This window comes from Protopterus annectens, chromosome 16.part0 (assembly GCF_019279795.1).
Source record: "Protopterus annectens isolate FY-2018-M chromosome 16.part0, PAN1.0, whole genome shotgun sequence".
In the NCBI taxonomy this organism is placed as follows: Eukaryota; Metazoa; Chordata; order Ceratodontiformes; family Protopteridae; genus Protopterus; species Protopterus annectens.
In genome coordinates, this window is record NC_056750.1 from 68783040 (window position 1) to 68796027 (window position 12988).

Here is a 12988-nt window from a genome sequence, read left to right on the forward strand (position 1 = left end):
ACTTAAAGTCTGTTAGTTGTAGTTATTTTGAGAAATTAGAATAAGTATGAGAGTATAGTGGAGTAGGAGTAGGAGTCGCTATGGAATTTAAGTGGGGTGAAAGCAGGAGCATTTCCATTTGGAGGATAAGTGAAGAAAAAGTTGAGTTTTGAAGGATTCAGTGTTGGGTATAGTCCTAAGTGAAGTAGGCAGAGAGTTCCATTTTTTACCTAATGAGAAGGAGAGTAAAAGCTGGCCAGCTGGTCATTTCGGTTTACTAATGGAGATTAGGTTTTGGTTTTCGGATCTCAGTGATCTGTTGGGGATGTATGGAGGAAGGATGTCCTTTAAGGCTGGGCATTTATTAGGAGAGAATATTAGTTTGTGAGCAGTGGTTAGTTGTAGATAGTCTAGATGATTAGGGAGTTCTAGCCAGTTCAGTGAACGAAGGCTGTGGCAGTGGTGACTTGATACTTTGGATTTGGTGGCAAATTTAGAGATCTTATTATAGCAAGCTTCGAGCTTAGAGGTGTTGGTAGCAGACAAGTTGGTTAGGAGAGGGGCTCCGTATAGAAGGGAAGGTAGGAGGAAGGATGTTGCCAGGGTATGCCTAGTGGAGTTTGACAGGAAGTGATTGCTCCTATATAGCATACCTAGCTTTTGGTGGGTTTTCTTTATGTTATGTTGTATATGAAGATCAAATCTGAGGTGTTCGTCTATGGTGATGCCAAGGAGTTTTGCAGAGGGGACCACTTCAATGGCAGTGTTAGTCTGGCTGAGAACATTGAAAGTGTTTTTGTCCACAGAGGAAACTTTGGAGGGGAGAAAAATAAGTATTTTGGATTTGTTGGAGTTGAGAGAAAGGTGTTTTTGGTGCATCCAGTTCTCTGTGGTGGTAAAGGCTAATTGGGTTTTGGTCTGGAGTTCAGGAAGATTTGGGGCAGATCAGACCAAGGTAGAGTCATCTGCGTATTGGATGACTGTGGTGTCAGGGATGAAGGTGTGAAGGTTGTTTATGAAGATGTTGAAAAGCATGGGTCCAAGGATGGACCCCTGAGGAACACCAGTAGATGTAGGCAGGACGGATGAGAATGAGGTCTTCCATTTGACTGCTTGGGATCTGTCAGATGGGTAACTGGAGAACCAGGAAAGAGTGTTTGGGGAGAGTTTGGGATTAGCCAGATGATGAAGAAGGTGTGTGTGGGAGATGGTGTCAAAAGCTTTTGAAAGGTCTAGCAGTACTGTGGATACAACGAGTCCAGAGTCTCGAGCTTGATTGATAGTTTCTAAGAAGGATAGTAGTGCAGTTATGGTACTGTGGCCGGGACGGAAGCCATGCTGTGTGGGTGTAAGGAGGTGATTTTGAATGAGATAGGGTAAGAATTGGTGGTGGGCGCATTTTTCTAGAATTTTAGATATTGGAGAGAGTAGGGCGATAGGGCGGAAGTTAGAAATAGAGGTGTTTTTGCCTCCTTTGTGAAGAGGTAGGATGTAGGCTGAACGCCAAAGTTTGGGTACGTATGACTCAGTTAAGGATCTATTAATCAGAATACTAATTGGAAGGGCGATTCCTTCAGCTGCATGTTTGAGGAAGGAAGGGGGAATATTGTCAGGGGCATTAAAACCTGGCTTTAGCTTGGAGAGAAGCTTTTTTATAAAAGATGTGGATACAGGTTTGAAATTGAAATTGAGGGGATTATTGTTTGGATTGCTGGGTGGAGAGGAAAGGAAGTTAGGTAGGTTGTTATTAGGAAACATTTTGGTTAGTTTAGCTATGGATTCAGTGAAGAAGGTATTGAAGTGGGAGCTAAGTTCATTGTCAGATAGATTAGGGTTGGGGCAGGGGTTGCATTGAGATCCGGGATGAAGAAGGGAATTGACTGATTTCCAAAATTGTTTAGGGTTTTTATTGTTATTGGACTGAAGTTTAATATAGTAGTTTTTTTTGTCTTTGGTAATGAGTTTCTTTACTTGGTTGCAAAGTTGGGTGTATAGAAGTAAGGAGGAGGATAGTTTATTTTTCTGGTAGAGCTTCCAGGACTTGTCTCTGTGACGCATGATTTGTTTAGTTTCTTTGGTCAACCATGGTGCAGAGTTAGTTTTGATTCGCTTATTTCTTAGAGGGGCTAGGGAGTTGAGAGTATCTAGGAAGATGGAATTGAAGTGTTCAACAGCATTGTCAAGTGGGAGGATATTTAGTGGTTGCCAGTTGATTTGTTTGAAGATGTTGGAGAAAATTAAGGGGTTAAAGTTACTGAGGTTACGAGTTTGAATGTAGAGGTGATGGTGTTGGGTGGAGCTGTTTGATCGATGGATGAAGGCAGGGAGATGGTCACTGAAGGTGTCAGGGATAGTGCCACTGAGAGTGATTTTGTTTGGATGGGAGACTAGAATCCAGTCTAAGATGGACCCTGGGGGGTGGTTTTTGTTAGGGCGAGTAGTTGAGGAGATTACTTGGGTGAAGTTTAGAAGGTTAATGGAAAGTGAAGGTGATGGTGAGTTGATTTTATTCTAGTCGATATTGACATCGCCTAGAATATATGTTTCATATTTTACTTGAGTTGAGGACCAATATAGAATATCTTCAAGGGTGGAGATATTGTTGCCAGGGGAGATATATAAAGATATGAAGCAGATATTCTTGTGTTTATTTAATCGGAGAAGGCTAACTGTGATTTCAGAGTTTGTGAAATAAGGGGTAGGAATTTGAAGGGGTATTAGAGAGAGATGATTAGAGTAAATTAAGGCAGAGCCACCACCTTTTTTGTTTAAACGGTCACTTCTGAGGATGTGGTAACCAGGAGGTAATATTTCAGAGTCAGTGGTATGGGGTCTTAGCCAGGTTTCAGAGATGGCTAGGATGTCGGGTTTATTATGATTAATCCAGGCTTGTAGATGGTGACATTTGTTGTTAAGGCTCTGGGCATTGATAGTGAAGATTTTCAGAGTATTAAGGGGGGAAGTGGGAGGGGGACAGGAAGGGTGGGGAGTGTTATTTGTTGTAGGTTTGGAGGAGGATGGAGGGATGGAGTAGTTTGTACTGGGACAAGGGCCAGGGTTAGGATGAATGTCTCCAGATAAGGCTAGGACATTGCAGGTGATCAGTTTTGGATTGTAAAGTTTGTATAGTAGGTATTTGTTAGGGTTTAGCAGAGGTTTCAGAGAAAGGGTTTTAATTGAGGTAGAGAATAATTTGGGATGAAAAAGGTGTAACAGGTTGGGTGGAATAAGGGAGGAGCATATGGAGTGAAAGTGAGAGAGTTCAAGAGGTAGTGGCTGGGGGTTAGGGGTAGTTTGAGTAGGACATAGGAAAGGAGGAGCTTTATGGGAGTATGAAGTAGCATGATAAAGAGTTATGAGTAAGATGAGAAGGTAGCAGGGGAGTTGAAAAGTTAAAGGGAGTTTGTAGGACATGTTAGGATAAGGGAGGGTAAAATACAGACAGGAGAAGAATAGTAATGTATGTTAGTTGAGAAGGGAAAGGTCAGAAGTGAATGGAGAGAGTTAGATATAGAAGAAAATGATAAAGGGAAAATAGTGTGTAGGGACTGGAAGAGAGTAGGGGGAGGATTAGCAGTGGGAGTGGAAAATGAGGTGGGGTTTTTCTTGATTAGAGAATAGGGGGAGGGGTGAGTGGGAGAGGACTGTGATTGGGTAGTAGGTTAGGTAGGTGGAGTTTGTTAGGTATATGTGTAGATGCCCTGGGGGTGGGTGGGAATTGGGGGCAGGGTAGGGGAGCGGAGTGAGCCTGCAGGGCGAACAGAGCGGGATACACCCAAGGAAGGCAGGCAGCAGGAGCAGTTTGAAAACAATCAGTCTGGTGAAGGTAAGTACTGAAGGAGGTAAGAAGGGTAGTAATTGGGAATCTAGGGGTGCAGGTACAAGGGGATGGAGAAGACAGAGACCAGAAGTGGAGAAGGGTAAAACTATTACTTAGCAATAAGGGAGAGAAGCCTATTGATCTATAACATTATGGTGAAGGGAAGGATTAAAGGAAAAAGGGGTTAAGATAGGTAGACACTGCCACCTAGTGGACAGAACCTGGTTAAGTAAAAAGAGGGACCACTAAAGCAGGTAGATAGGAGATGAAAGGGAGGTAGCTCTGAAAAGGGAGCCTGGGATGAGGTAGGTTTATAGGGAGATTCACAGTGACAAGTGTGTGGCTGCAGGCTATTCTGGCTGGGATCCCTTACTAGCACCAGGCAAGTGATAACAATGTCACAAGCAAAATTTGTAGTAAGGATAGTAGCATGTTACATACTTTCTTGGATCCTTTAACTCTCTCTTCTGGGAGAAGGACACAATCCCTGTAGAGAGTCAGGTGAACAGGGTAAGATTTGTATCCCGGTGTTGGCCTTAGATCTCCAGAAAGGCTGGGCCAGGAGGCAAAGTGAGTTTGGAGAAGAGAGTTGGAAAGCTGGGGAAAAATAGAGAGGAAGGTATTTGTAAAATTGAGAAGTTAAGGATAATGCTTTGCTTACAGAATATGAGAAGTGCAGATTGCCAGCAGTGAACATATATAAACAAGCATCAATACATCATGATCAAGTTCTTACTAAACAAGTATATAGGTCCCTGCAGAACAGTTTAGAAGGAAAAAAAAACATTCAATTTGTAACAATTACTTAACTAAGGCACAGGGCAGCTTAAACTAGATTCAGTATTAGGAAAAATAGAAACAATGTAATTCCTGCAAAATATAAGCAGTTTCAAGAAGGTGCGCTTAACCCACAGACAGTAAGGGTTTACACTTTACACACTCACAGTGTCGCTAATTCTTGATACAATAACATAAGTTAAAATCGAATGACCCAGCATTACATAAGCATGTCCATCAAATCACACATTGCATTGGCCAAAAGACATGTACGGAAACAGACACCAATTTCAAGTTCAGAAATGGGTATTTCAAGGTGTTAGTAAGCACATTTTATAGAAGTATCCATGGCAGAGAACTATTTACTGTTGTATGTTAGAAGGGGGGAGGGGGTACAAGTTAAATTATTAGTGATTCTTTAGGAGTTGTTTTTCTCTTTTAAGTTGGGAGGGAAAAGCGGCAAGCAACCAAGGCATGGAATATGTTTCCTGGGATAAAATCAGTCAATTATGACTAGGACTACTCATTCCTAGTGTAGTATGCGCTAGTGGAGCGTACATACGCCTAGCACCTCGCCAAAACAGTACAAAAGCAAGTGAGGAAAAGCTAGGGTTAAAATGCGCAGCTGGAAATAAGTTTTAAGGGGAAGTATAAGTTTGGATCGGCCGATAGGGACAGATGAAGCTAATGAACATAGGTTCAATGAGGGCGCAAGCCACTCTGTAATAGTTCGGCTGGACCACATGGAGGTGGTGGCGGTTAAGAGAGTAAGCCAGGAATCTTTTAAGGAAGAAAAACAGAGCTGGAATATGGCTGTGGACTATAGAGCTTCCAAATTGAAGGGTATACAGTTAGATACAAAGTCCGGAGCCAGTTGTTAAAGACAGGTTCGCTCTTTTCTTTTATGTGCCAAACAGTGCCGAGTTACAACAAATCCTTTCCTGCTCTAGTACTGCTGTTTTGTAGAGCGACAGCAGGGTCGGAATACAGTTGAGGACTATAATTATTGAGTAGGAGGGTATTTACAAGAATACGGAAGTTCTAAGCCGTATTTGCAGAATGAGTTTACTCTTTTCGTTTTGTAGAGCAAACAGAGCCAGAATACAGCTATGGGTTATAGTAGTGTAGAAGGGAGAATATTTGGTAATAAGTCGATGTTCTAGTCCCCTTTTTGGAGCAGAACTGTGGATGACTAGTAGGAGAAACCCTTATAGATACGTAGTAGCATAAAGAAACAGTACTCAAGGCGCGTATTTTAAATAGATACCCAAATTATAATGTGGCAGTTAAGGCAGGTATGGGTGCACTCGTGTCGAGAAAGGAGTCAATATACTAGGGGTTAGTGATGGGAGTAGCAAGGATAGGTTTAAAGAACAGTCAGTTTTGTTGTGCAGGAGTGCTTTTCTAAGTTCAGGCTAGACGTAGATGTGATGGGACATACACAGTATTAAATCGTCAGGTCGATGAGATTGGTACACAATAGAGGCTCACATTACATACAAGCTGTGCTACCACAACAATCTACAGCACAGCTACCCCAAACACTTTACAGAATGATTACTCAACAGACAAGGACACAGTGAAGTACATAGTCATAGCTGTAAGACCATTACAAATAGATAAGTTTCACATTATGGTTATACAATGAAAATAAACAAAAGTGTACTTACTTTTGACGCACTATGCATGATTGTTGCCTTAGTTTATCAAAGTAATTGTTTTAAATCCTGAAGAACTCTAATGGTACAGATCAGCTCCATGGAGCATAGGGAAGAATCCCTGTCTCTGACCCAGGTGACCTGTGTTCAGTTAGCAGCATGGATATCAGAGACATTAGGCTGGAAGGAAGGATGCAAACTGCTGACAATGGTTCATCCCAAAGAGTAGGAAGCAGCTTTGGCTTGCCACATGGGTGACACCTAGAGGGAAAAATAGGAGCTGCAACTGCTGCAGTGATCATATCTAGCACACAGTACACACGCAGTAATCATTATCTCACAGTACTTGGTCGTTTGGCTGAGTTTTCTGTCTGAGGTTCCTTCTGTGTGCAGTCTGCACATACTTCCTGTCTTTTTCAAAGTTTTGTTCAGGTGCTCTGGATTCAGAGGTTCACAGATAAATACTAGGCTAGTTGCCCTTGTGGGCCATTTTAAGCCTAGACAATTTCCCTTTCAAATGTGAGAATCAATCCCTGTATCTTTTGTCTGTAGAGTAAACATCTTAACCAGTATGCCAACCTCCAATCCCATGAAAGAAGATGAGTTCTAGTGAAATTTGAACTCAGATCACTGGATTCAGTGTCCAAAGTACTAGCCATTGATGTCATGGTTTTGGCTGGCTCATTACCTCTCAACCTCTTAATGCAAAAAAATCTGTACAAAGCTTGACAAAATGGGGGTACAAATAGGGTCATATTTTAAATATTACTCTTATAAACTTAGAAAGTTGCTAGAGTAACAGGATTTGTTTTAATATACAATTTCTGACGGATATGAAGTCTGAAACTCAAATGTATGTCATTATTTAGTGACTACAATCCTGAGATCATCCCAGTGATTTCCCAGGAAAATAGAGGAACAGGCCAAAAATATGAGCCAAAAATCTGAAATTCTGTGGAAATCTGTACAGTTGAGAGGTAGTGGCTCCCTCTATACCTAAGCATACTGGGTGAATTGTATTATGGGAAGTTTAGTGGTGCCTGATGTCTTTCCTCATCACTGTTATATCTGCCAGCCTGAAGAGGGAGATTTTAATCTGGTAGTTGGGCCAGACAAGGGCTTCCACAGCAGGAAATCCTACTGTTTTGTTAGCTGTGAGCATTTAACTTCAGCTACAACTTATTTTTCCTTGAAAGACAAAATATGACTATGGTTCTTTACTTATTCATAAGTTTTATTTAGGCCATCATTGTATTGAAAGGTTGTAAAAGAAAGTCTGTGATGCATCTTAAAACATCTATAATTCTATGACTTCTGGGGTCCTAACAGCTCCCAGGTTCCTGGCTTTGTTCAGTTACTTCTTCTGCACTTATTACAGTGGAGTCTTGGCCAGTTAAGATGTGTTAAAAGGTTGGTGAAAAAAGTAAAAGGTAAGACTGAGTGTAAAAAAGCATGAAAGAAGTAATCTTTCTGGATGATATAGAGACAGGCTGAGGTTAAAATCAGGGGAAAGACTGGAGAGGTGCAAGTGGGAGTGTTGTGCAACATGGAGCCCAATAAGTCCTTTGGCTAGGGCTCAATTTCACTTAAGGTTGGCCTTGATTATTGAATTTGGGCATCTGAGGTGAATATAGTCAATAACAGGGCCATAAAGACTGGGTACTGTGGCTGAAAGTGAAAATTCCCATCTGTTGTGTGGTCACAGGTAAATAGGCATTGCCATGCCATAAATGTGACTCACCCCATTCCAGTTAGTTGCAGCCATTCAGTTGCTTCCTGTAGCCGCCTTCCCCTACTCTCAAGTCACCAACTGCCACTGCCTCCTAATATGCCTCCTTGGTATGGACATGAGTTTATTACAAAATGAAACAAATATATTGACTTCCTTGGGACAGTACTGTCTTCACTTATTATATACAACTAATCAAGAATGCAAAAATAAATCAGTAAATAACTTACATTCCAGGTCCTTTCCATGTCCAGCTCGTGACGTCCTGTTAAAAGGAAACAAACAAGATTATATCTGCATCGTAAGTCCCAACTTTCTCTACATTGTCTTTGTGAACCAGTCATCACACAAGTACTTGTGCTATGTTTCTTACACAAGTAGGTGTGCTGTGGTGCTTAAAGTGACACACTTAACATGTATGTGTTAAGGCAATGACACTGCTACAAATTTCTTTGTAACAGAGCTTCTCTAAACATCGAACTGAATCAATGAGGGTTAAATAATTTGCTCAAGGCTACACAGTACACATCTCCAGCCAACATTCATCCAAATCTTGTCCATTTACCCACTTAATCCAATTCAGGGTGACAGGAGGAACAGTACACATCTCCAGCCAACATTCATCCAGATGTTCTCCAATTACCCACTTAATCCAATTCAGGGTGATAGATAGAACAGTACACATCTCTAGCCAACATTCATCCAGATGTTCTCCAACTACCCACTTAATCCAATTCAGGGTGATAGGAGGAACAGTACACATCTTCAGCTAACATTCATCCAAATCTTCTCCAATTACCCACTTAATCCAATTCAGGGTGACAGGAGGAACAGTACACATCTCCAGCCAACATTCATCCAGATGTTCTCCAATTACCCACTTAATCCATTTCAGGGTGATAGATAGAACAGTACACATCTTCAGCTAACATTCATCCAAATCTTCTCCAATTACCCACTTAATCCAATTTAGGGTGACAGGAGGAACAGTACACATCTCCAGCCAACATTCATCCAGATGTTCTCCAATTACCCACTTAATCCATTTCAGGGTGATAGATAGAACAGTACACATCTCTAGCCAACATTCATCCAGATGTTCTCCAACTACCCACTTAATCCAATTCAGGGTGATAGGAGGAACAGTACACATCTCCAGCCAACATTCATCCAGATGTACTCCAATTACCCACTTAATCCAATTCAGGGTGATAGGAGGAACAGTACACATCTCCAGCCAACATTCATCCAGATGTTCTCCAATTACCCACTTAATCCTATTCAGGGTTATAGGAGGAACAGTACACATCTCCAGACAACATTAATCCAGATGTTCTCTAATTACCTACTTAATCCAATTCAAGGTGATAGGAGGAGGAGCTGTAGCCTGTCATAGCACTGAATGTCCTTGATGACTTGGTTAGACGAGTTATTCTCCTTGGGCAGCTGATATGAATAGCCCGATCAGACAAGATGTCCGGATACTTAGCAGCTTTCCTCATCCTACAAGGATGTGCTTCTAGTAGAGGTACAAACAGAAATGATTGGGGTATCATAAGGACTCCTTCACAGCAGTGAATGGAAAGGTAGTGTTTCTAGAAGAGGAACAAACAGAAATGACTGAGGCTATCACAAGGACTCCTTCACAGTGGTGAATGGAAAGGTAGTGTTTCTAGAAGAGGAAAAAACAAAAATGACTGGGGCTATCATAAGGGCTCCTTCACAGCAGTGAATGGAAAGAGAGTGTTTCTAGAAGAGGAACAAACAGAAATGACTGGGGCTGTCATAAGGACTCCTTCACAGCGGTGAATGGATATCATCAGTGTTTATGATCCTCGGCCATTTTGTGGAGACCTGATCAAAGACAACCTCAACCTACAAGTAAGCGTGTGACAGGCACCGCAAACTCCCAACATTAACTGAGCTGTCACTCTATTGGATTTCTTCTTGCCCACTTTTCTACCTACTTACTACCTGATCTGAGGGGGTGTACATATGTCATAGCCCTCAGTTATTGTCATTTGTTCTGTATTGAACCAACCCGGTTTATTTTAGTGGCATAGACACTGTTTGTACGTTTACAACTTTATCTCATGTTTGTACTTTGATTACTGTTTATAATAATGTGTACATATCTTCCACAAGTACGAATTAATTATAACATTGTATTGCCATGGCAGTGACTACGGCTGTTTATTGCACAACAGCTATTTCTGTTACTACTGCTTATGAATAATCATTTTATGCATTAATATACTCATTTGCCAACATATGTTAAGCTGTTTCTGTCATTATCCGTCATACTGTCTGGCACCATTAATTTGTGTAAAGATTTTATACTTTACGTTGAACTGAACTCTGTGTGTTATACTGAACTATTAACAAAACTTGTAGTGGTTGAACTTTTATACAAACCTGTAACTGCTTCTAAAGTAAGCACTAAGGTCATGGGTGAAAAAGAATCCAAGAACTACCACCATAATCTATCGTTCAACCAGTAAATAAATAAACAAGTTGTGATCAATGCTCTAACCCACTAAACAAGCACAAATAAATAAGAAACTGGAATAGCGTGACTGAGCTTACTAATGCAGAGCCCGGGCAAGGCTGGTCTATGCAAGCACATTTCAAAGTCTGTTCTCACCACATCATCAGCACAAAGTTAGAGGGTGCTACTTGGAAGCCTGCTGTGGAGACTGTGATAAGGGGTCTTAACCAGATCTTCCTTCATCCCACATTCAGTGAGACCTACCAGATTGTCCAAAGTCTGACTGACTAGGTAGGACAGAATCCTGAGCTGGTGATATAGACAGATGAGGGATCTAAATCCTAGTCATGGAAAGGAGAGCACACCCCTGATGGGCAGGTTAAACAGACAGATGAGGGACCTAAATCCCAGGTACACAAAGGAGAGCTCATTCTTAATGGGTAGGTTAAATAGACGAGGGACCTAAATCCCAGTTACACAAAGGAGAGCTCACTCCTGATGGGCAGGTTAAATAGACAGATGAGAGACCTAAATCCCAGTTACACAAAGGAGAGCACACTCCTGATGGGCAGGTTAAATAGACGAGGGACATAAATCCCAGTTACACAAATGAGTGCACACTCCTGATGGGCAGGTTAAATAAATGAAGGACCTAAATCCCAGTTACACAAACGAGTGCGCACTCCTGATGGGCAGGCTAAATAGACGAGGGACCTATATCCAAGTTACACAAAGGAGAGCTCACTCCTGATAACTCGCACAATCCTGATAACTCTTTTCAAAGCTTTGGATTCCTTATCAGGTGGTAAGATGGAAATTGTATTGGACTCTATCAGCTTAAGCATTTCTTCCAAAAGGATGGGATCATTTCAAAAGATGGATATGAAATGAAAGACATGTCCTTATCCTTCTCTGAGATAAGGGCCCCTTATCCTTCTCTGAGATAAGGGCCCCTTATCCTTCTCTGAGATAAGGGCCCCTTATTCTTCTCTGAGATAAGGGCCCCTTATTCTTGTCTGAGATAAAGGCCCCTTATTCTTCTCTGAGATAAGGGCCCCTTATCCTTCTCTGACTGTGATAAGGGCCCCTTATCCTTCTCTGAGAAAAAGGCCCCTTATCCTTTTCTGAGGAAAAGGGCCCCTTATCCTTTTCTGAGAAATGGGCCCCTTATCCTTTTCTGAGAAAAGGGCCTCTTTCTCATCAGAGTATGTTTTCCAGAAGTGCGAAGGAGAAGTAATAACCCTAACTCCAAAGTATCGCTGGTCATGCTTAGCAGACATGATGAGACAGACAAGAAGGCCATAATACAGGAGGAAGTGTTTGTTAAAGGTAGTACTGGGTCTGCAGAGACCTGAGCCAGATCAACCATTGGCATTAGCCTATATTCTCCAACAGTGTGCCCTCATGCCTTTTATAACAGTTGTAATAGGCACCAAAAGTTGATGACATGCAATAACTAAATGTATCCTGCCAGCTCCACAGATGTACAGAGCTTCATAGAGTATATTCTTGACATCAGGCATCATGAAAGCAGCATGGGAAAAAGAGCTACCTGTAAGGTAGCAATCTTATTCATGGTGCCCGCCATAGCAAATCCCTTACACTAGTCCCCTTATACTGACGTATATAAATCTTAGAGTTAGCATGCATACAAATGGTGGTGGGGGGGGGTGGGGTCAGGGTACAGTCCCACTGCTTTAATCAGTTCTGAATTTAGATCCACTGGGCCTGGCTGGCAGCTTGGAATAGCCCAAGTGTCCTTTGAAAGCTTTTGCATCATCAGGAGCACAGCTGATAAAGTACAGTTTTGTACCTACCATAAATGTAGATGTTCGAGTGCTAATACAGCTGCAGTAATCACAGATGGGTTTTCTGCCGTCAGGCGGTTCCTCGGTCGGCCGAATTCCAAAGTCTTGGTCCGGCGTCGGTTGTAGTCGCTTCCTCTTCTGACGTCAGTGAGGCCAGAGTATATAAGACACAGCCGACGCCATGTTCTTCAGTCTTTCTTGCCCCAGATGTCAGGTGCCCCCAGAAGGAAGGCAATAAATAAATAATGCATATATGCATATACAAGCAATGTAAAATAAACCAAAATCAGTGGTTGCAAGCAAATAAAACATAGCAGGATAACCCAGTCAGGTAGTATGAAGAGGTTGTTAGGCCCCATGCCTTTACCAAGTGGGGAAGGAGGGAGGGAAACCTGTACTGCAGCTGTATTAGCACTCGAACATCTACATTTATGGTAGGTTCATCGTGCATACAGCTGCAGTAATCACAGATGGGTAGAGTCCCAAAGCTATGCACAGGGTGGTAGGTACTAGGAGGAACTGGGTTGAGCCAGAATGCCCTGCAAAACAGCAGTGGCAAAGCCTGCTCTTGTTCTGGAATATAAAGACAGGTGGTAGTGTTTTGTGAAGGTATGTACAGAACTCCAAGTGGCTGCCTCCAAAATATCTTTGGTAGGAACTCCTCTGAGGGAGGCTGTAGAGGTAGCTGTGGCCCTGGTGGAGTGTGATCTGATACCTGTAGGAACAGAT

At 42.1% G+C, this 12988-nt stretch overlaps 1 protein-coding gene across 1 annotated transcript in view; it reads right to left on the bottom strand.

Annotated features, from left to right (window-relative positions):
- LPCAT4 (lysophosphatidylcholine acyltransferase 4) overlaps positions 1 to 12988 on the bottom strand; it is a 752085-nt gene that overhangs the window by 234918 nt on the left and 504179 nt on the right. Inside the window, exon 7 of the mRNA XM_044058233.1 lies at positions 8194 to 8228. Within this exon, the coding sequence (XP_043914168.1) occupies positions 8194 to 8228 (35 nt within the window). The remainder of the gene's footprint in view (positions 1 to 8193; positions 8229 to 12988) is intronic.